This window comes from Panthera tigris, chromosome A1 (genome assembly GCF_018350195.1).
Source record: "Panthera tigris isolate Pti1 chromosome A1, P.tigris_Pti1_mat1.1, whole genome shotgun sequence".
Classification (NCBI taxonomy): domain Eukaryota; kingdom Metazoa; phylum Chordata; class Mammalia; order Carnivora; family Felidae; genus Panthera; species Panthera tigris.
In genome coordinates this window covers 21,603,982-21,627,679 of record NC_056660.1, presented here as the reverse complement: position 1 = coordinate 21,627,679, position 23,698 = coordinate 21,603,982, and the positions used below count along the sequence as shown (strand labels likewise).

The window sequence follows — 23,698 nt, the reverse complement described above, 5'->3', positions numbered from 1 at the left end:
GCCTAAGTATCAAGAGTAGATACCCCCAAGTTATACACTCTTTTCATGTCTTTCCCATGGTAGTAAAACATCCTGACCTGTTAAGGACAATCTAGACCTGGAAATAATGGTATCTGAGAGCAACAGCAGGAATCCAAGTGTTACCATGAGGCTGCTAACTCACTGAAATGGTCCCTGAGCAACCAGGGGAAAGGTACTCATAATTAAGGAGGTTTCTGATTATCTAATCTAGAATTTGATTATGTGTGGCTCACAAGAGGTCTTCCCTATTACAGAAATTAAGACAGAAACCATAAATGGGAAATTTCATCCTGAGAAGGATGAGGCCATAGATTGAAAAAGTGTAATACCTAAAGAAGATCCACAATATCACGGTAAAGTTATATCAGACGATAGAAATGTCCAAACCTAGGAGTGTTTTCATTCCTAAGAGACAGGAAAATAGACTTGAACAAATAGAAATACATACCTTGTTCTCGGATAATAAAACTCAGTATCATAAAGGTACTAGCTTTTCCTGTGTAAATTGGTAAATTTAAAATAAAAGGAATGAAATGATAAGTTACTTTTTGGAGCTAAACAAACTGATTAGAAAGTTCATTGGGAAGAACAAATGAGAACAGAAAAACTCCAAGAAAAGAAGCAAGAAGACAGCTCTACCAGTTATTAAAACCTATAAAAAATGCCTAAAACAAAGATTAATACTAGGTCAAAGTTCTAGAAACTGGAGTTCTAGAAATAAACCAATTGCATAAAGAAATAAAAGCTATGTCATTTGGTGAAGAGACACTTCTCCAAAGAAGACATCCAGATGGCCAACTGACACATGAAAAATGCTCAACATCACTCATCATCAGGGAAATACAAACTAAAACCACAATGCGATACCACCTCACACCTGTCAGAATGGCTAACAAGAACAACTCAGGCAACAAAAGATGTTGGCAAGGATGCGGAGAAAGAGGATCTCTTTTGCATCGTTGGTGGGAATGCAAGCTGGTGCAGCCACTCTGGAAAACAGTATGGAGGTTCCTTAAAAAACTAAAAACAGAACTATCCTACGACCCAGCAATTGCACTACTAGGCATTCATCCAAGGGATACAGGTGTGCTGTTTCGAAGGGACACATGCACCCCACATTTATAGCAGCACTATCAATAATAGCCAAAGTAAGGAAAGAGCCCAAATGTCCATCGATGGATGAATGGATAAAGAAGATATGGTATATATATACACAATGGAGTATTACTCAGCAATCAAAAAGAATGAAATCTTGCCATTTGCAACTACATGGATAGAACTGGAGGGTATTATGCTAAGTGAAATTAGTCAAAGACAAAAATCATATGACATCACTCATATGAGGACTTTAAGAGACAAAATAGATCAACATAAGGGAAAGGAAACAAAAATAATATAAAAACAGGGAGGGGGACAAAACAAGAGACTCCTAAATATGGAGAACAAACTGATGGTTGCTGGAGGGGTTGTGGGAGGGGGGATGGGCTAAATGGGTAAGGGGAATTAAGGAATCTACTCCCAAAATCATTGCTTCACTATATACTAATTTGGATGTAAATTTTAAAAAATAAAGTTAAAAAAAAAAAAAAGCTATGTCATTTGTGGGAGAAAGGACTTTTTACAAATTGGGTTGAGATACTTATGTCAGATTGAAAAATTAGATTCATTCATCACATAGTAACTTCCTAATGAGTCAAAAATTTAAATGTGGAAAATAGGGGCGCCTGGGTGGCTCAGTCGGTTGAACGTCCGACTTCAGCTCAGGTCATGATCTCCCAGTCTGTGGGTTCAAGCCCCGCGTGGGGCTCTGTGCTGACAGCTTGCTCAGAGCCTGGAGCCTGCTTCTGATTCTGTGTCTCCCTCTCTCTCTCTGCCCCTCCCCCACTCAAGCGCGCGCGCGCGCTCGCGCGCGCTCTCTCTCTCTCTCTCTCTCTCTCTGTCAAAATTAAATAAACATTAGGGGCGCCTGGGTAGCTCAGTCGGTTAAGCATCTGACTTCAGCTGGGTCATGATCTCCCGGTCCGTGGGTTTGAGCCCCGCGTCGGGCTCTGTGCTGACAGCTCCGAGCCTGGAGCCTGCTTCAGATTCTGTGTCTCCCTCTCTCTGACCCTCCCCTGTTCATGCTCTGTCTTTCTCTGTCTCAAAAATAAACATTAAAAAATAATAATAATAAAATAAATAAACATTAAAAAAATTTAAATGTGGAAAATAAAACCATATAAGAATTAGGAGGAAAAAAATAAGTCAATTCCTCCATAACCTGGGCATAGGGAAAACTTTCCTATGATTCAAAATCAGAAGCAACAAAAGGAGTGATAAATCTAGCTACATATTTTCTAAACTTTACATGGAAAAAACATGGGCAAAGAAAAAAATTAAATATTAGGAGAAATATTTCTACTTTATATTACTAAGAGACAATATCTCTATTACAAAAAGAGCTTTTAAAAGTACAAAAGAAAAAGACCAAGAACCTGCTAGAAATATGAATTGATGATGGTGCACAATGGAAAAAAATGTGAATGACTCAACCACATGAAAAGACACTCAACTTCACTCCTAGGAAGAAAATGCAAATTCAGAAGAAGGGACTCCTACTCAACCCGGCTACTACCATCACCAAATGCCTGCTGTGCCATTAAAAAAAACCAATGCAGAGTCCCTGAAATAGCATCGTCTTTTTACAGAAACTAACTAGGTATTTGGTATCAAGGTGACTCCAACAGACCGTTTCATCCTGGAAAGAGCAGCTGTTCACATTAACAGAAATCAACATATAACCGGGGTACACGTTTCCTGCCCACAAGGCCTTAGCTAGCACAACAATAGGAGGTATTTAATCCACAGAGTATTTGATTACACAAAATATCTCCTCAGACCAAGGGATCCACTTTATAGCAAGAGATGTAGCAGTGCTCACATGGCCACGGGGCTCCTGGTCCTATGCCATACACTGCAACATCTAAAAGATGCCAGCTTGACACAACAATGACAAGCTGGCTGAAGGCACAGCTGATGCATCAGCCTGGAGATGAGATGGTGTGAGGATGGGATGCTAAGCTCCAGGCACAGATTCTAACTCAGTGACCACTATGTGGTGCTGTGTCCCTAACAGGTGGAATACCTGCATCCAGGAACCAAAGTGGATTATATGAGTGACCCTACTGACCAACATTCCCAGCGGCCAACTTGGGGAATCTGAGCTTCCTGCCCCTGCAATTGTAGGTTCTATAGGTTTAGAAGTCCCGGTTTCCTAAGCAGAAACACTTCCACTAGGAACACGGCAGGAATCCCACTGAACTTTAAGTTACGGCTGCCATAGGCCCTCTGTAGGGGCCTGACTGTTCTTTCCTCCAGTCAAAGAACGAACAGGAAAAAAGAGGAGTCCCCTCCTGACAGGGGCAACTGACCTAGTCGGCAGAAAGAGGTAGAACTGCTATTATATAATGGAGGCAAGAGAGGAATGCTTGGCAAGGAGGTGAAACTCGGTGCTTTTGGTGCACATTTGCCCAACAGTACTGGTAAACAGAAATGTACAGCAGCCATGGCCAGAGTACAGCATGGTTAAGGGCCTGTAACCCTCAAGGATGAGAGTCTGGATCACACAATCAGGTTAGCCCCCTGAGCCACATGCTAGCCAAATGTGAAGAGACTCTAAAAGGAGTGCTGGAGGAGGGAGGCAAGGAGTATTAGTTGTGGCCATGAGACCAGCTGCATGCAGCACAGAGGCTGTAATTCATCCCACTAACAGTCTTCCAGGAAGTCTTTCCTAGGAAAAGAGGCCAACTAGAATCCTGGAGGAGCTACACCCCAAACATACAGGAAGCCATGGATCTGAACACTGCATGGGAGAGAATGAGTGAACGTTGTGCAGGGTCACCCAGATGAGCCTCAGGATCAAGGACCTTATTCCCCAGATGCTGGGACTGCTGCCAGCTGCTTGTTCTCAGCCATCAGTCCACTCCAGATTTGCACCTGGCAATCACCTTCTCTTTAATGTATTATTTTACTATTTAAAATAGTATATGAAGATATTTCTTCCCTTTTCACTTGATAAAGCATAGGAAAAGTGAGCTTCTTGAGATGGCTCTTAGTTCTAATTTCCCGGGGAAGCTTTCAAAGCAACCCCATTCAACTGGGCACCAGCACCCACTTTGCCCAGCCCTACTCTTGCCACACCGTCTCTGGCAAACAAGGGATGAAGCTTCAGGATCACTTGAGGTTCAAGAGGTGAACAAAATGACCAAACAAGAGTGAAACCATACCAGGCTAGAAGGGAGAGTGGGGAGTGGGGAGAGCATGGGAAAGGGAGAGCACAGAGAAGCACCCCATGAGGTTCTGGCCTTCAAGAGAACGCAGCTGGCCTTCTCATCCAGAGACCGGACACGGATTGGAGAAGTGATCACAAACAACTAATTTTATAGGTAACCTAATTTAACTTACTTTAGAAGACAAAAAAGAAATCCCCAAGCCCTGGGTCTGTATGTAAAGCAATAATACTAAGTGAATATAGATCTTCAGAGTAGTCACCAGATGGGACTAGATTTTATTTTTTAAAGGTGCCGCATGCAGCGCCTCATCTGGGTATGTCTGGAGTCTTGGAAGCCTGACTACCCTACGTTCTCCTACAAATGGACCTTGAGAGCTTGTCTGGAGGCTCTAGCAGGGGAGCACAGCTACCTGTATACCCTGGACTGAAGAAAGGACCTCCTCCATCGGGGAAGGTCGTCCTCTTCCACCAAGTGCCAGCTTTGGGAGGGACACACACATGGAGCAGGGAAGGGAAAAAGGGGACGCCCGCCTACCCAGCCAGATGAGCCGTATCAACTCTGGCAATCAATGCAGTGACAGACGTCACAGCCAGATTGCTCTCACATCCTAGATTTTCAATGTAATAATGTAGTATTGATCAAAACATTCCTAAAATGTCTTTTAGAAATAGCTCACAAGTCAGTAAAGCATGGAGAATTGAATTTATTCTGTCCCCAAATCCTACTGAAATGATAGTGAAGGGGGAAAAAAAAAAGGCATAAACAGTTGAGGACAAAAAGAACAATAAAGAAGGGGGGTGCCTGGGTGGCTCAGTCGGTTAAGCGTCCGACTTCAGCTCAGGTCATGATCTCACAGTCTGTGAGTTTGAGCCCCGCGTCAGGCTCTATGCTGACAGCTCAGAGCCTGGAGCCTGCTTCGGATTCTGTGTCTCCCTCTCTCTCTGTCCCTCCCTCACTCATGCTCTCTCTCTCTCTCAAGAATAAATAAAACATTAAAATTTTTAAAAAAAGAGAGAATAAAGAAGAAAATACAACTGGAGAGAGGTCAACAAAATTTTGGAAGATAGGAAGCAGGTGGGTGTGGTAACACAGCCAACCAGAGAAGGTGACACGTACATCTGCAAAAGAAGAAGCCAATCACAGCCCTGGAATCTCGGGAAGGCCCAGGGACTGGAGAAAGCAGGCAACATAGGAAATGATTTAAGGGCCAGTGTAACTAAGAACAGAAGCAGTCAGACCCCAAATCCTCATCCTCTTCCTGTGGGGTCAGGAAGCTTGTACAAGACAAGAGGCCTACAGCACTTACTAGCTGTGAATTTCTTACTGTAACTGCACTACAGCCCAACTTCTCCCTCTGCCCAAACCTCCTTCCCTCCCTTCTCCCACATAACACGACACACACACAAAAAAAAAAATGAGATAGGAGAATAATCTAAAGAGGCCCTGAAGACAGCTGTGAGGCACTGTAGTGAGGAAAGCAGAAGTGGAAGTCCAGTACTGAACAGTGAGATAGATCCTTGCCCTTCCTCTGCTAATGGAAAGCTGGCAAAAAAAACCCATATCCAGGTCTGGAATCTGGAAGATTCCACCCTACGGAAGCTCATATACTGACATTGGGAGTGACACTGAAAGCATCCCTAATGCAGCAGTTATTATCTCCCTAAAGTGAAGCTCAGTGCTTGACAAGCCCCACCCATGAATCCAGTATTCCCAGCATATGTCCCACCTGTGGATAGCCAGCCAAGGATCACAAATTTTTGTTTTTTTTTTTTAATGTTTATTTACTTTTGAGAGAAAGAGAGAGAGAGAGTGCAAGTGGGAAAGGGGCAGAGAGAGAGAGAGAGAGAGAGAGAGAGAGAGACACAGAATGTGAAGCAGGCTCCAGGCTCTGAGCTGTCAGCACAGAGCCCAATGTGGGGATAGAACCCACAAATCGTGAGATCATGACCTGAGCCCAAGTTGGACACTTGAGTGAGTGCCCCATAAAGAAAGCCTCTAACAAGAAAAGTCAGAGACCAAAACAAAAGAGAAAGAAGCAATCTGGGAGGAAAAAAGAAAGCAGAGAGCAGAGGATGACTTGAAAGTAACCTATACCAGCTCAGAGAATATAGTGAGGCCATGAAGCAGGACAGGAAGCTCTAGAAAGGCACATTCAGAGAACAAGAAAGAATGGGGGAATGTAATAGCAGAAATGTGAAAATGTGAGAGAAGAGGTGTAAGATAAAGCTGAAGAAATTTCCCAAAAAGTAGATTGGAGCAAAAATATAAGAAAGTTAAGAGGGTCAGTGCAGAATCCTCTAACTTCCTTCTAAGAAAAATTCCAAGAAGACAACAGAGAAAACAAAGAAGGGGAATTACCCATGAAATATGACAAGAAAATATTCTATAGAAATGAAGGAATTTCCAGACTGAAAGTCAACAGAATGATCAATAAATTAAAAATCATCTACGTGAGTACATAACCATGATTTTTTCAGAAAACTGGGAACAAAGAAAAGATCTCTAAAGCTTCCAAAGAGGAAAAAACAGTCATATGCAAAAACAGCTAAAGTGGGGGCATCTGGGTGGCTCAGTAGGTGAAGCATCTGACTTCAGCTCAGGTCATGATCTCACAGTCCGTGAGTTTGAGCCCCGCGTCGGGCTCTGTGCTGACAGCTCAGAACCTGAAGCCTGTTTCAGATTCTGTGTCTCCCCCTCTCTCTGCCCCTCCCCTGCTCATGCTCTGTCTCTGTCTCAAAAATAAATAAAAACATTAAAAAAAATTTAAAAAACAAAAAATAAACAACCCCAGCTAAAGTAAGAATGGCATCAGAATCTCAAAAGAAACCTGAAACTCAAGAGGCACAATAACTTCAAAATTCTGAGGAAATAGGATTTTCAATCAGGAATTTTAAGCCCAGCCAAACCAATGGGCAATCTGCGTGAGTAAAATAAAGACATTTTAGGAACGTCTCAATGATTTCTCTCACACCCTCTTCCTTGGGAAGCTACTAGAGAAAGTGTTTCACTCAAATAAAGGTATAATCCCAGGAGGAAGACACAGGACACAAGAAATAGGGCATCCAGAAAGGACAAAGGTGAAGGGACCTCCACGATGATGGTGAATGAAGTTCTAGGCTGACAGCCGTGTGGCAGGCTGGAACACGGGGACGGAGGGCTCCAGAGATATCTGGGTGAGCTCAGATGTGCTGAGACACAACACTGCTGTGTAGACCAGTTTGCGCATAATGACAGACCTTTAGAAAAATGGGTGAATGAACCTCAGGAAAACAAACAGTGGTACAGAAAGGCGATGGCTCAGCTATAAACCACACTTACAGAGTCCTACTAATGTAAATATCGATTTAACTAAAATGGTGATATCACTATATTGAAAGGATCAGGGGAAGGAAGGAAGGGGAAATAAAGCTAACTGCTATCTGCCATTATAAAAAGTGGAAGGATAATATCTAAAATTGAAAATTCAGAAAGAACAGTTGTAAGCATGTTAAAAATACGAGATTAAACATCTGAAGGAGTTAAAAGTGGTTCCTTCTGAAGAACAGTTTCTACGCTGAAGAGGAGTGAGGCAGAGGTCCTTCTGCGTTTTATTAAAAGCCATAAAATATTTGATGGTTTAAAGCGTTCATTTGTTTTAAAACTATTTGACTATATAGTCAAATTAAAACTATTTGACTATATAACATGCACAATATATGTACTATATATACATGTGAATGTAGAGCATGTTTAAAATATATAAGTGGCATATCAAAATTAACAAAAAAGAAAAGTATTCCCACAAGAAAATCAGTTATTATATTTATATCTTTATGTTTTATGTTTATTTATGCTTATCTTTATTGTAACACTCAAGATGGTTAATTCTGTATGTATGCTCTGACTCTGAAAGTAATTCCAAGAGTTGTAATTTCCTAAGGTCACCACTTTGTAGAAAACCAAGAATTTAAACGCATATGTTTTAGTGTGTTTGCTCTAAAAAACTGCCCCAGTTTTTTACAGTCAGAAATCAATGACTAGTTAAGATTGATATTTGTTAGGAAAAAAATCAAATCATTAGGTCATAACAGATGACAAGCAGAACCAGTCGGCAAAGTAGCAACCGCTTGAAAGAGCCAGTGTGATGCCAGAAAGCACGGTTACACAACTCGGAAGTGAGATCATCACCTCATTACGCTCAATACCAGTTATATTCTCACTAGACAATCACTCTCAGATCTGGATCTCACAGCTTGAGACAGATCCAGACAACTTGGAGTGCATTCAGATAGGAGTTAGAGGTAATTAAAAAGCTCAATACTAAGACCTCTGGCAACACCCAAGGAAGCTGTGAAAGCTGTGATTCCTCAGTCTGGAGACCGGCAGAGAAACAAACAGAAAACTTCCCCACAAAAAGCAGAGGGCCTCTGCTAGAGAGACCACAAGAGTTAATGTGCTTAAAATTCAAAGGGAAGATATAGGTTATATACAATAACCTATTTTCAGAGAGTTTTGGTTGCCCACAGTGGGGATAAATTACCAAAGAAGAAATGTATAGTCTTAATCTTGGGGAAGCAGAGAGTAAAAGGAAAAGAATCTAGCCTACATTCTTTCCATATGGCACACACATGAATGTCAGGGAATAAACTAAGGTTTCTTAAATTTGAGATTCAGAAACTACACACTGAAAGGGAAATCAGCATTATGTTGTCTTTATAAAAATGTACCAAGAAAAACCTGAAAGTAGCCCTTGCTAATATAAAACCAGTGAAAAACTAGGCTGAAGGCCCACTTCATTTGCTGTATCTAATCTTCCACAACTTCACGTAAGTATTCTAATGTTTGCCTAATTTGCAAGCCGTACTCTGTTCCAGAGTTAGACTGAAATGTTTAACTTTTACCAGTTTGGTACAGTTCTCAGAAATTAAGAAATAAACCATTCAAGATTATTTCATACGGCCCCATCTCCCCTTAGCTTAGAACCAATACTTGATTTCTCACAAACTGAAAAGCTGACTTTGTTCCCTCTTTACCTTCAGTGCTGAGAAGAACATGTGGTCCACTCCCATAACTAAGGCTTTTAATCTTCTTTCCACATAAGGCTTCCAGCTTTTTGGGTACAAGCGTACTCTGGTTATCTCCAGTTCCTAGACAGTTACTATAGTTCAGTCCAAATACAAAGACCTAGAAAACAAATAGTTTTGTCTGAATCACTTGGACTAAAGTTACACAAAGGCTCCCCTCTCCACCCTGAAAATAAGACACACTCAAGTTCAGTGTGACAGCTCAGTAGGTAGGAAGAGACTGATCAGATGAAGAAAAATTCAACCTGTGCTGACATTACTTCAGTTGCAGAATGTTTGGCTGTACTATGAAATTCAGACTAGTAAAGGGTTGAGGGGTATGAAATCAAGAAACTGCAAGAAGAGAGAAATTATATCAAAGACACGGTCTTCTAGAATTTCAGGTTCTTTTATCCACAACCTTTTCAGAAGACAAGGAGGGGGGCCTTGCTGGATACATCTAGGATACTGGTAGGAGAAAGACTGGTGGGAAAGGTAAGGGCTAAGGGAATAAAGAACCAAAAAACATACCAGGGAAAGTGAAATGAATGTGTCTATGGATCTTCCACTGAAAATATTTCAAAACAGAGACTGATATGAGTAAGCTTGCATTTTGGAAAGATCAACTGGCCACAACCTTTTCTTGGTCTTCAAACTGCACATTTTAAAGCTCACCCCCTAAAATTACACTCTGGGTTTTAAGAGATTCTTACCTCATCATTGTCAGTAACGTACAGTGCTTCATTGGCTGAGGTGCCAAAGACACATGCTTTCCGAATAGATGCAATTTCTTGAGGTGAGAGCAGAGTGAAGATTGGCCACTTTCCTACATCCACCATGACTCTGACTTCAAGTAATTCCTATAAATAAGCTGACATCTCTGCTACAACAAAAAGAATACCAAGGGAAAATCAACCACTATGCTAACTTAAAAAAAAAAAAAAAAAAAGACACTGTTAATAAAAGGAAATAAAAGCTAATTCCAAAAGAAACTGTTACCTCTGGTTGAATGGATCACTCACTTTCCCCGGCAACCTGTCCAATCCTTCCTCCACGGTCAAACCTGGGCCCTTCCCTGCAATGACAGGTACAACTTGCTAGAACCAGTTGTTTGTCTTGCCCACTTAAAGTCGGTGCTTATCTGTTACATACATGCTTATTTGCAACCAGATAGCAGATAATGGAGAGAAACCATGCTAACTGGATAGAACCAGGGTCTCTCATCAGGATTTTTTTCCTTAGAATGAGATGAAAGTTACAATACTAGTTTGTCTAAGACGGTGAATTCTTGCCTGAGAGAGAGGGAGAGGGAAAGTGTGTGTGTGTGCACCCGTGAATGTTCTACAAATCAGAATCGTTACCTCTACCTCCCCACTCTCCCACCACCACCCCCAGATTACACTCAAAGACCCCCATCTCTTGTAGAAAATCACTGCCACACAAAGCCACTGTTTAATGATGGGAATGGGGCATCCCTCACTAAGTCTAGAGTGGCAAAAATATTAAGAAGCACTAGACTAAGATATACTGAATGAAACATAAGTATTATATTCTGATCCTAATTTCTATGATTACATTTTCTACATAATTACAGATTGTATTTCACATTAAAAAAAGTTATTATATGAACAAGGGGAGACAATTCACCCTAATCTTCATGTTCGAACTAATGACTATAGCCTTCATGCAAGTAGCAATTAGCTTAAATAGTATCCTATAAAAAGTAGACATATATTACATATGTTTCCATAAAATTCTAAACTTGACCTGTTTAAGGAGTTTTACACAAAGAATCCTGGTCATGGCCCCAATTTCTTCTAGGGTTAAAAAGTACTTCTAGAAATTCCAGGGAGGGGCACAGTCACAAAACCCTACCATGCCAAGTGAGTTTCCATTCTGGCTCTCACCTCTGGAAACTGAAATAGAACCAAACAGTTTATAAATACAACCAGGGTTTCCTAATGAGGTACAGAACTCTTGAAGTTCCTTCCTATTCACTCTCTTCTCAGACCTCTAAAAATAGCCAAGAGAACCAGGCTCAAGACCAAGGCATTCCAGGCTCTAGCACCTCTGATAGCACCTAGAGACCGAGCCTATGGGGCTTAGGTATACTTAGCCAAGGCCTCAGTTTCCACCATCCAGGGAGATTTTTCACATCAGCACCAATTTGGATGACAAGGACCAGATAACTGTTAAGCCCGAAGAGTCACACACACATATTCAATAAGCATTAAACACGATCAGGACAGGCCAAACCCCACCATTACAGAGCCAGACTCCTGGAACATTTGAATGTTCTGAAAAGTGTGTGTGTGTGCGCATGTGTGTGAGCATGCACATGCTGGTGGGAACAGGTAAAAGATTTGGGGAAGGGCAAAAAACAAATACATAGGGGTGCCTTGGTGACTCAGTTGGTTGAGCGTCTGATTCTTGATTTTGGCTAGGATCATGATCTCATGGTTCATGGGTTCAAGCCCCGTGTTGGGCTCCACACTGATAGCTGGGAGCGTGCTTGGGATTCTCTCTCTCTCTCTCTCTCTCTCTCTGTCTCTCTCTCTCTCTGCCCCTCCCCAGCTCTCTCTCAAAATAAATAAATAAATTTTTTTACAAAAACTAATAAGCATGTTGAAAAAATGTGTTTCAACTGGTACCAAGAGGTAAAGGAAAGTAAGTTTCCCTATCATCCCTCTCTGACCCCCCTCCTCAAAGGCCCTAAGAGTTAGGCCCTACTATTAACAGTTGTTTCTAATTCCTTTCAGGGATAGTGTATACTTACAAAATCATTATATGTATGTATGTGTAGAACTCTTTTTTTCCCTTCTTAACAGTACATCTTGGAAACCATTCGATATGAGCATATGTAGACATTTTATTTCTTTTCAATGGTACTATATAATATTCCATTATATCAAGTTAACAATTTACCTGCTTCTACTCAGAGACTATTTAAGTCACTGCTAGTCTTTTCCTAACATAAACAATACTGCAATTATTGTCTACACATACTATTTTTTAATACATGTCTTTTTTTTTAATACACACATCTATAAGAAAAACTCCTAAAAACGGAACTGCTGGGTCAACATCTAATTGCTATTTTACCTTTAACAGCTATTTCAAATTGTCCTCTACTGAAATAACCCACAATGTATGGCAGCACCTGGTTACCCACATCCTTACCACACAGCGTATTATCATGGTGTCTAAGTTTTCTTTAAACTTGATTCTCTCTTATGATGAGTGAGGCTGGGCATCATTTAAAAAAAATAATCACAATAACAGCAATAATAATAACTGACATTTCTTGAGCACTACATGCCAAGTACTGTTCTTAATATTTTACATGTATTAATTCATATAATCCTCACTTTACAGACAAGGAAATGGAAGCAAAGAGATTTTAAGATTTTGCCCAACCCAGGAAGTAGCTGAGTCAGGGCCTGAAGCCAATACAATCCGGAATTTGCACATGAACTGTTCACCTCATGGTTCAGAGCCCATGCGTCATCCTTTTACATAAAGTCCCTATTTTTTCTACTGGACTATTGTTCTTTGCTTTGTTCCTGATTTTTGTGTTCTTTGTATGGCAAGAGGATCATTTTGTTTTGTTTTTTGTTTTGTTTTGTTTTGAGAAAGAGAGAGAGAGAGAGAGAATGAGCACAAGCCAGGGAAGGGCTGTGAGAGAAGGGGACAGAGGATCCGAAGCAAGCTCTGCCCTGATCAGGCTGAGAGCAGCAAGCACTATGCGGGGCTCAAACTTACGAACCCCTCCCCACCCCCAACCCCACAAGATCATGGACCTAAGTGATGTTGGATGCTCAACCTGGCCACCAGGCCAGGTGCCCTGGGGATGATGGTTTTAAATGCCCTGCCATGCCCAAATGGCCTGCCTTGTGCCTCTTACAAAGCAGACAGGGAAAGGAGTCACCAGAAATGAAACAGTGCAAATGTCTATAAGCAGATAGATAAATGCCCCCCCAAAATCCAGAACTTTAATTTTCCTAGAATATGAAAATCCTAGAATATGAAATTTCCTAGCTAGTTCTCAAAATTTAATATTGTATGGAATATAGAATTTTAAATAGAGAAAAGGGGAGAGGGGAATTAAATTTGCCAAAAAATGTGATTCACCACATTTAAAATTACAACACAGAAGGATAGTACCATTCAAACTTCTACAATTTCCTGGGGTGCCTGGGTAGCTCAGTCGGTTAAGCGTCTGACTTCAGCTCAGGTCATCTCGCAGTTCATGGATTCAAGCCCCACACTGGGTTCTGTGCTGATAGCTCAGAGCCTGCTTCGGATTCTGTCTCCCTCTCTCTGCCCTCCACTTGCGCTCTGTGTCTCTCCTTCTCAAAAATAAACATTAAAAAAAAAACCTTCTGTAATTTCCTGACAACCGTACAATTATTCTGAAGTCATTAATCAGTCACATGCAACTCTGCCCCAAGGGTATGGTAATCTACTCAAAAATCACCTTTCATAATGATGGCTTATTATATGAACGGAATTTACCCACCGCTAAATTACTTGAGGCTTTACTTTACAAGATATCTTCCCAAAGACTTGTAATTTAGAAGTTAATATAAAACCAGGTCATATACACGTCCACACCCATCACGAAAGCAGAAAGCATCACCAATAGCCTTGGCATGGTGGAAAGCACTGAGAATCCTGAGGCATGTGTTTTATTCCCAGGTTGGCTTTTAATCAATCAGTGTGACATGCCACCTACCTTTCTGAGCCTGGGTTTCTTAAAAATCTGTCCCATAAAATTCAATAATGTGATGTTCAAGATGTAGTGAGCAAGCTACAGGGGATTTCTGAACGCATGAGAACATGTGCAGTAATGCTGCCCAAGCAAGTAAGTACTCCTAGCAACACAATCCAGTGAAGTAAATAAAGACCAGGAAGGAAGAAACGAACAGTGACCAAGAACTTCAGAGACACTATGCTAGGCAGCTTCACATACACTATTTCCTTAAAAAAAATTTTATGTTTATTTTAGAGAGAGAGAGAGAGAGAGAGAGAGAACAAGCAGGGGAGGGGCAGAGAGAGACGAGGACATAGAATCCAAAGCAGGCTCCAGGTTCCAAGCTGTCAGCACAGAGCCTGATGCAGGGCTCGAACTCACAAACTGTGAGATCATGACTTGGGCCAAAGTCGGACGTTTAACTGACTGAGCCACCCAGGCAGGCACCCCATACACTGTTTCATTTAATCTCCACAATAGTCTTGGAAGGAAGAAAGGTCAGAATCCATTCCTAGCAGATGAGGAATGAGGCTTGGAGATGAAATGACTTCCCAAGGTCACAGAGCAGTAAGTGACATAGTCAGGACTCAACCCCCACCCCTCTGATACTTCTTACATCAGAGAACATCAGTTCTGCCCCTTCAGTGTCTCAACTTCTTCAACATTACTTCCTTCTGACTTTATTTTGTCTAATAATGTATACCAGCATCTGCTTTTTAAAATGCTTCAAATACAAAAAGTACTCCCCCCATCCCTCCCCCCAAAAATGTGTCACCAATATGCATCTATCTAGATTTGCCTGGTTAAACCTTGTGAATGTCACTCATTCCTTTCTTCTTCCAAAACCACTAGGAGGCAGGCCCTGGAGACCAAATGCTCCTCTGTCCTCAAGGAGTTCACAAGAGTGGATGAGCACAAGGTGCCTCCTTGGGCTACAGACTGCTAAGGGACAAAGCACGTCTTCATTAGTGCTCAATCTGTGCAGCTGATAACAGGAACAGGGTATCCTCAGAATTCAGACAAGGTTCTCCAAGAGGTTTTATGGAGGTATTAAAACTCAGGATGTGCTATGTGCTGTACAGATCAGTCCTGAACTTGGGCACGTGGTATATCTTTTACTAAGGCAGTTTAATGCGAATGCAAATACCACCAACATTTTCTAATTGACTCAAAATTACCATCATTATCATTCCAATTAGATGACTGTGGTGAGAGGTTTAATTTCTCTATTTTCCTGGGGATAGTGGCACCTTTGCTAATATTAAGAAAATCATACTAAGGATCATTCTATCAACTTCATGTTTGACCCTCTACCACAAAATTACAGTGTGTATTAATATAGTATATTAATCCAAAAAGCTAAAGCAGGTGGAATCACTAGAAATTAATTAACATTTAATCTGTTATGAAAACTATATCAGACGTATGAACCCTGTGGCTATCAACAACTCAGAAATATAAGGATCTGGGGCACTTGGGTGGCTCAGTTGGTTAAGTGTCTGACTTTGGCTCAGTTCATGATCTCGAGATTTGTAGGGTCAGGTCAGGCTCTCTGCTTTCAGTGCAGAGCCCGTTTTAGATCTTCTGTCTCCCTCTCTCTCTCTACCCCTCCTCACGCATGCTCTCTTTCACCTCTCTCTCTCAAAAATAAACAAACATTAAAAAAAGAAAACAAATATAAGGATCTGTCACAAGGAGGGTAGTATTATGACAGCTCTGATGTCTTATAACATCTACTAAATTTGCCTAAACATGAAGTAGTATTAACATATTGGTTCTAATTGTATGGATTTCACTTTAAAGGAATATAAATATAGCTCAATTACATTTCATTTAAATCATCACTCCGGAGGTTGCAAAATAATTTAAATGTTTCAAACAGTAATATGTGGAGTTATTCTATTAATGTACTAAGGAGGTACTACTAACAGGGAAGAATCTTCAAAAGGCCTAATCAACCTAGGCCACCCTGGATAGGCACATACTTTGGTAAGTATTCAACAGTGATATAAGTGTCTTAAGAAAGGCAACCCAATGCCCTTCCTTCCACAGTACTAGGCATTCTTTAAATGAAGCATCCCAAGGGATATGCTAACAAAAAGCTAAACTATGAGCTTATTCCCATGTTAAACACAAAACAAACACAACACCCTGCAAAAAAACAAGCGTACCCTGTACAGCTTAGCTATGTTAAAAAACAACATGTACTATATGATTACAATTTTTTAAAGTGTAATATATACAGATAGAAGGATATATACACACCAAATGTATTTCTCTGGAGAGATTAGAGGTGACATTTTCTTTGTATATTTGTTCAAATATATTTCAAATTTCTATAACAAACATTTAGTGACCAAAAAAAAAAAACCATTTATAATTGTAATGCTAATTATAACTATAATTTTATAATTCAAATAACTAAATTTGAATTATATTTACCCCTTTAAAAGTTTAAATAAGTATTCTTGCCTTAAGTTTACAACCTAGGGCAGCAGAGTATTCAGGCAAATCTGTAAAATGAATTATTAACATAAAATTACATGTAGAAAGTGAGAATGTAAAATGCTACAGCCAATGTAGAAAACATTATGTCAGTTCCTCAAAAATTAGACAGAATTACCATGTGGTCTAGCAATTCCACTTCTAGTATACACACAAAAGAACTGAAAGCAGGGCCCTGGAACAGACAGCTGTTCAGAGCAACATTACTCACAATAGCCAAAAGGTGAAAAGCCAAATATCCACCAACAGATACCCAGATAAACAAAAGTGGTTATCTACATACAATGGAATATTATTTAGCCTTAAAAAGAAATGACTGATACATGCTATCACAGGGAAGAACACTGAAGACATCATGCTAAGTGAAACAAGCCAGACACAAGAGAACACAATTGTACGATTCCACTTACACGAGGCACCTAGCCTCATCAAATTCATTAGAGGCAGAAAGGACAGTAATAGCTGCCAGGGACCCGGGGGGAGAAGATAATGGGGAGTTACTGTTCAATGGATACAGAGTATTGGTTTGGGATGATGAAAAAGTTCTATGGAGACAGTGGTAACAGCTGCACAATAATATGAATATATTTGTCGCTAAACTGTATATTTAGAAATGGGTAAAATAAGAAATTTTATGTATATTTTACATTTTTAAAAAATCAAATTATGATACCATGGGTTTACAACAAACCCACAGTAAACTCAGAGATATAGTTTTTTAATTAAATATAAAAGTGGTTCAGTCCTAAAAACTATTTTTGGAAAAGTACAATCACAATTCATGAAATCTGGCTTGGTAAGGCAAGTTCAGATTAGAGAAATCCTGAGTGAACCTTTCTAAAAGATATATAGCCTTCTTAGGACTTTCCAGCATATACAGCAATTCAAACTAAACCAACTAATTGTTATGATGACCAGTCCTCCCATGACTTACTGTTAATCATAAAAATGAGTTGTAATTAGTCAATTATATTAATAACCTCTGAAGAACTTCAATAAAATAATCTTTTTTTCTTTTTGCAACATTTTTTCTGCCCATTATTTAGGAAGTACTTTCTTGTAAAAAGCATTGATATGCTCAGCCTCAGTTATCACTCACTGTGCATTAATAGGTGAATCAATAATTTTTTGTTGTTGTTTTATGGAGATAAAGCAAGAGTAGAAGAACAGAAATGAGAAATGCAAGCAGAGGATGGAAAAGAGTTGTAACGTTCTGAGAGGATAACATGCCAACCCACTTGGATCTCCCTATTTTCTTTGACACTTGAAAATATATCCTATATTCCCATAGACTTTTTCTGCGTCCACTGGTAGTGTAGATCCAATTCCCATTCCCTGGGATGGCTTTTCCTAGCAACCAGCACTGTCCCTCAGAGAGCTAGAGCATGGAGAAGAAAAGGTTATTTTATTTTACACTCTGAAAGCAAATTTAGTCAAGAGGACTAACACAGACCTTCCAATTTTAGAAATCTACATTTAGAACTGGAAGACTAAAGGAGTAATGTAGCGACCAATCTTTTGATCCCTCTAAGAGCATATTTATTTTCCATTCCCCTAGTGCTAAAGGAAGGTGGGGAATGTTTTGCTTTACTGATATAGCAAAAATATATCTGAATACATTTACAGAATTCAAAAAAACAGGAAATGGAGAAAACAGTACAGGAAAACTTTGTTTTTGATAACATAATGCTCTCAATATTAAACAACACTAGAAATTAAGAATTATGACTTACAAGCATGTGGCTTCCACACAGATCTCAAGCCTCGTTCCAAGTAGAGGCAGCTGGCACAAAGGAGATGGACACAACCAACGGGACTGCACACCTCAGAACCTGTCTTCTGCTGACCTACAAGCTTGCTGAGGAAAAGAGGTCTGAATAGTGTGAACAGCCCTGCAGACCTGGTTGGCACCAAGATTCTCTCTCTTCTTCTGGTGTCATTCTTAGGGCAGGGAGCGAGCCTGTATGATTTTTTATCGTGGAAGCGGATTTTCTCACAGTAAACATAAAAGACTCTGAATGGCGAATCAATCTGTTTAAAAATGGGCTCCACGTTCTTTACAAGATATAGCCTGGTGTAGACTATTTGAAACAGCTATGTCAAATACGAAAAAATATTTAACTGCAAAAAAAATTTATTTCAATTAAAGCACTGACATGTTCACTGAAGATCTCTAATAGGGTTTTTCTGTTTTCATAAACTCGATGGGTTTATTTGTTATCAGTTATTTGTTATCAGTTTAAATTGCTAAGCTGCCTTATAATAGGAATTTATTTATAGCTAATGAGCCATTGATAAAGTCTAAGATGCTTTACAAAATAAGCACTACTGTATGACAATGTGAACAAAGTAATAGCATATATTACTTCTTCTGACAATGACCCCACACACCAAGAAGGCTGGGGGAAATCATCAAGAGCAATACGTTTACGTCCCTGCCTTTGAGGAGATTATGGTCTAATAGAAAGTCCAATCCTAGGAAGTAGAAGCCTAGAATACAAATACAAGTAGAGTAAGCAAACAACGGAATACAACATACAAATCTATAGTCTATGTGATACACGTTAATGTATATATGGAAAAAAATATGTGCACAAAGGTTACAACTATATGAAAATTATATATCCCAGAAAACTGCTACATGAAATCCCAGAAACCAAATTCTTAGTGTTCTAGCAGATGATAAAATGTAAGCATTTCCTCAGTGAAGATTACCCAGTTTCCTGCAGGAATGAGGGTTTTTTATAGCTTTCTTCCTTTTTTACCAATGGAAGTTCCTGTCTGAGCACAAAAGACTTAAGTGTGTAGCCATCTTTCTCTGTTTTTGAGTATTATATTACAATGCTAGTAAGCCTTCCAAAGATAAGCTCTAAAGTCTTAGGTAAACTTCTGGGGTGCAACTTTACAACTTGTCATGTCATACATCTATACTACAGCAAAAGAAATTCAAAAAGACCTTTCAAGTTACAGAAGAGCCAAATATTACTCTCATCAATTTCTTCCATACTTATTTTTTGTTCATTTAAGAGAGACAGTGTGTGCGCACAACCGGGGAGAAGGGCAGAGGAGGAAAGAAAGACAGAATCTTAAGCAGGCTCCACACTCAGCACAGACCCCAATGCGGAGCTCAATCCCACGACCCTGGGATCATGACGTGAACCGAAATCAAGAGTCGGACACTCAACAGAGGGGGCTACCCAGGCGGCCCCACTTCCATACTTATTCTGATGGGCTTTTTGAGACTGAGCAGATGCTACACCTAGGACTTAGACACCAAATGTATTTCCCAGGTCCAGACGAGCCTCTACTCTAAGACAGACTCACCCTCAAAATTTTATAAGTAAGATTACACTTAGGGGGCATCTGGGTGGCTCAGTCGGTTAAGTGTCGACTTCGGCTCAGGTCCTGATCTCATGGTCTGTGAGTTCGAGTGCCGCATTGGGCTCTGTGCTATTAGCTCAGAGCCTGGAGCCTGCTTCAGATTCTGTGTCTCCCTCACTTTCTGCCCCTCCCCCACTCACTCTCTCTCTCAAAAATAAATAAACATTAAAAAAATTGTTTTTTAAAGATTAGACTTTAGGGGCACCTGAGTGGCTCAGTTGGTTGAGCATCTGACTCTTGATTTCAGCTCAGGTCATGATCTAACAGTTCATGGGATCAAGCCCCATGTCAGGCTCTACACTCACAGAGCAGAGCCTGCTTCGGATTCTCTTTCTCCCTCTCTCTGACCCTTCCCTGAACTCTCTCTCAAAACAAACAAATAAATAAATAAAACAAAAAAAACCACTTTTAACTACTGCACCCATTCTGTGGTATAAGTACTGCAAAGAAACAAAGTTCTGGAGATCTGCTCAGACACATGATGCTCTTAGTGCCCCAGCTGCTAGGACAGCTGTCATCCACTTCTCTTTTCTGCAAGCTTATCTTACTACAAGAATGCAAGAGAATGCCCTGAACACCTGACAAAATCCACAAAGATAGAGGGCCTTTGAGAATGAGGCATTCTCCAAAAGAGTTTATGGCGTCCTTCATGAAGATGCCTATGAACAGGTGACAAGGTCATCCTCCTACCTTTACTTAAAAACAGACTGCTGTTGGGGCACCAGGGTGGCTCAGGTGGTCAAGGGTCCAACTCTTGAGTTCAGCTCAGGTCATGATCTCACCGCTTGTGAGATCGAGCCCCACATTGGGCTCTGCCCTGCCAGTTTGGTGTTCTCTCTCCCTCTCTCCCTCCTCCTCACGCTCTCCTTCTCTCTCAAAAACAAACGTTTAAAAATAAATAAAAATAAAACAGACTGTTTTAGAATTTGCTAACACAGTGACCACCCTCTGGTCTCATCACTTTTGTTCAAATGTGTTACTCACTGGAGAAGACATACGTCATTTCCCAACTGCCAGGAAGTTACTTTACTTGAAACACAATTTGCAATTACGGCTTCTGGAAGCAATTCTTTATCCTCATCATCCAAAAGCCCACTTTCATTTCATTGCACAGAAACTTTAGGCAATTCTAGGACATAGGGAATCTGACAGCTCATTGTAAATGAAGAAATAATTCCAATGAAGCCATGTGCTCAGGTTAAAAGCAAACAACCCCTGGGGCCCCTGGGTGGCTCAGTCGGTTGAGCGTCCGACTTCGGCTCAGGTCACGATCTCACGGTCCGTGAGTTCGAGCCCCGCGTCGGGCTCTGGGCTGATGGCTCAGAGCCTGGAGCCTGCTTCTGATTCTGTGTCTCCCTCTCTCTCTGACCCTCCCCCGTTCATGCTTTGTCTCTGTCTCAAAAATAAATAAACGTTAAAAAAAATTTTAAATAAAAGCAAACAACCCCAGTGGCAATAGTATTAGCAGGAAAAAAAAAAAAAGATATCCAGGGTTGTGAAGCTGACTGTAATCTTATACAAGTATTGCTTCCATGAGATACTTTCATTTTTAAAACAAAAAACTTCCATGATTTGCAGTAATTTCTATAGTTTTGTTCTTTGTTTCCCCAAACATTCAAGGTTTTGTAAAATAAATTACATAAATACAGATGGGCCAAAAGCCTAAAGAAATGGATAGAACACAGTTATACTTTATTTTTCTAATGTGTTCAAAGCTGGAATACAGGGACCTAAGCTCAAATCTATTTACGGTATCATAACCCGTCCCACGTGAATAGCTCTAATGTGATTTTACCTACTATCCTCTGCCATAGGAGTAGTATCAACCATACCCTGCAATGGCCTAGTGCCAAACTAAAATTCCAGCAATGGACAGGCAGAACCGTACTGTAGTCCTTCAATGAAAGTTTACTGAATGTCCTCCAAGTAAAAAGGACACAAAGCCAACACCATGACACCCTTCCCTGACCCTGGCAGAACTTACATGGGGTCAGAGAGGTCTGGGCACATAAACAGATGTACACCAGAGTGGCCATTGCTCTCGTGGATAGTTGTGAATGCCACGGAAACACCAGAATTGGGAAGCGTCAACTACCTGTGAGAAGACAGGCACCCGGAACAGTGAATGTATATGCCAGGTGGAAGAACTGAAAGAAATTTAGCATGGCTGTAGCCAAAAAGCTTAGCCTTTATCCTATGAACAACATTCAATCACTGAAAGACCTTAAGCAGGGAAGTGGTATGATCAGATGTACGTCCGTTAAAGATTACTTTGGCTGAATGTATGGACCAGATGCTGATGAAGAAAACTCAGAGGGAGCCTAAGGTGGCTACAGCAAGCCAGGAAAGAAAGAAAAGAAGCCTGTACCAAGGAAGTGGAAATGGAGAAACCTGGACAGGAGACAAACTCAAGAGGATTCTGCAACTGACTGAATGGAAGAAGAGGAGCTGGATAAGGGAAAAGGGAGAGCGAAGGATTATACCCAGCTGCTCAGCTTAAGTAACTGAGTGAACGGTAGTGTCACTCACTAGGACCCAGAACACAGCAAATTTCAGGGTCGATGACAAATTCCACCCTGGACATTTTAAGTTTAGCCACCTGTGGGATATCAAAGTGGATATGTCCAATAGATAGATTTGTAAATCTGAAGATCAAGAAAGAGATCTGGATTGAAGATGTGGAAATCTGGCATGAGATCACCCAGGGAAAAGTGTGTGGAGTAAGAAGAGAAGAGGATGTCGGAAAGAACTCTAAGAAAGTCGGACAGCAGAGAGACAAGGAACACCCCTGCGGAAGAGACTGTGAAGGAACAGGCAGAGTAGGAAGCAAACCAGGAGAATAGAGTCATGGAAGCCTAGGGGCATGAGCATCACACAAAGGAGGCAGGTCAAGGTCTAATGCTGTTGAGACCAAAACAAGGTAAGGACTAAGAAATGCCCACTGGATTTGGCAAGAATTATTGATGACCTTCACGAGATGAATTTCGGTGAAGCTGTGGGTGGACAAGACCAGATTGCAGCAGGCTGAGGAGCATGTGAAAGGTGAAGAAGTGAAAACAATGACTATAAACAACTTGCTCATGAAGTCTGACTGTGAAGGAAAAGAAAATTAGCTAGGAGTAAACGTAAAATTGGCTGAAAGTGAAGGATGTATTTTGGGTCACCTTTTTATTTTAAACATATTAGAGCCTTAAAAAGGTTTACTTATTAATTTGTTTTTAAGATTTTAAGTAATCTCTATACCAAATGTTGGGCTCAAACTCACAACCCTGAGATCAAGAGTCACATGCTCTCCCAACGGAGCCAGCCAGGTGCCCCAAGAAACTTAAAATGTTTAAATGTTCACAGGAAGGACCCAGTAAGACAGAAAGATAAGGGCAGGACATAAGCACTAAATGAGTAACAGGAAGTGGAATCTGAAGCAGAGGTGCAAGAGAAGCTATAGAAAGGGGGAGCTTCTTCTGTGAAAACAAAAGAGAAGAAGGATGGATACAGATGGAAGTGAATTTCATGGTTGAGGCACCAGAAGTTGGAAACAATTTCTTTCTCTTCCCTTTCTCTCCCCCCTCTCTCTGCATTTTTCATTTCTACCAGCAACTTATGAGGGTTCCAACTGCCCCATATCCTTGCCAACACTTATTATGGTCTTTCTTATTATAGCCATCCTAGTGCATGTGAGGTAATATCTCATTGTGGGTTTGATTTGCATTTTGGGTCATTCTCTT

General features: G+C 40.6%; 1 protein-coding gene across 6 annotated transcripts in view; it reads right to left on the bottom strand.

The window, feature by feature from the left end:
- Positions 1 to 23,698, bottom strand: part of RCBTB1 (RCC1 and BTB domain containing protein 1) — a 53,827-nt gene that overhangs the window by 25,720 nt on the left and 4,409 nt on the right. For 5 of the 6 annotated variants that reach the window (XR_006211067.1, XM_042966235.1, XM_042966064.1 and 2 more), the window contains 3 exons: positions 10,334 to 10,409; positions 10,048 to 10,217; positions 9,305 to 9,455 (listed from right to left, as the gene is read on the bottom strand). Coding sequence is in view for 5 of the 6 variants with exons in the window: in XM_042966235.1 (XP_042822169.1) it covers positions 9,305 to 9,455; positions 10,048 to 10,173 (277 nt within the window). In the remaining variant the exon portion in view is untranslated. The remainder of the gene's footprint in view (positions 1 to 9,304; positions 9,456 to 10,047; positions 10,218 to 10,333; positions 10,410 to 23,698) is intronic. The other variant, XM_042966291.1, reaches the window with a different exon arrangement.